This window comes from Cystoisospora suis (genome assembly GCF_002600585.1).
Source record: "Cystoisospora suis strain Wien I chromosome Unknown contig_12388, whole genome shotgun sequence".
In the NCBI taxonomy this organism is placed as follows: domain Eukaryota; phylum Apicomplexa; class Conoidasida; order Eucoccidiorida; family Sarcocystidae; genus Cystoisospora; species Cystoisospora suis.
In genome coordinates, this window is record NW_027165148.1 from 577 (window position 1) to 974 (window position 398).

General features: G+C 50.3%; 1 protein-coding gene across 1 annotated transcript in view; it reads left to right on the forward strand.

The window, feature by feature from the left end:
* CSUI_011492 (amp-binding enzyme domain-containing protein) overlaps positions 1-397 on the forward strand; it is a gene marked incomplete at both ends in the record, with an annotated part of 970 nt that extends 573 nt beyond the window's left edge. The window contains one exon of the mRNA XM_068071590.1: positions 50-397. Coding sequence (XP_067916434.1) covers positions 50-396 — 347 coding nt within the window. The remainder of the gene's footprint in view (positions 1-49) is intronic.
* Between the last annotated feature and the right edge of the window lies 1 nt (position 398).

Here is a 398-nt window from a genome sequence, read left to right on the forward strand (position 1 = left end):
TCCCCTGCCCCACCGTTTTCCATCCCTTTGTCGTCTTGCTTTGCTTTAGGTCCTGGAGAGAGTGCAGTGTGGAGATCCTTGAACTATGAAGAAGCGACTACCCCTCAGCCTCCCTCTCCCTCGTCTCCCTATCAAACAGTACTCGATTTGGTCGATTCTCCGTCTCCCTATGATAAGAAAACTTCCTTCAAAGGCACCCCTCCAGATCATCGCGATGCGACAAGCTGGTGGAGTAGCGCCTATGGAATCTTTCGGGTTGGATTAGAGAGGGCGAAAGAGAAACGCGGAAGTGAAGTGTCTCCTCGTTGTATGGGTGCTCGACCGAATCCTGAGAAAGATAAAGAGTTCAAGTATTGGACGTTTGACGAAGCAGATGAGAAAGCGAGATTACTAGGCTC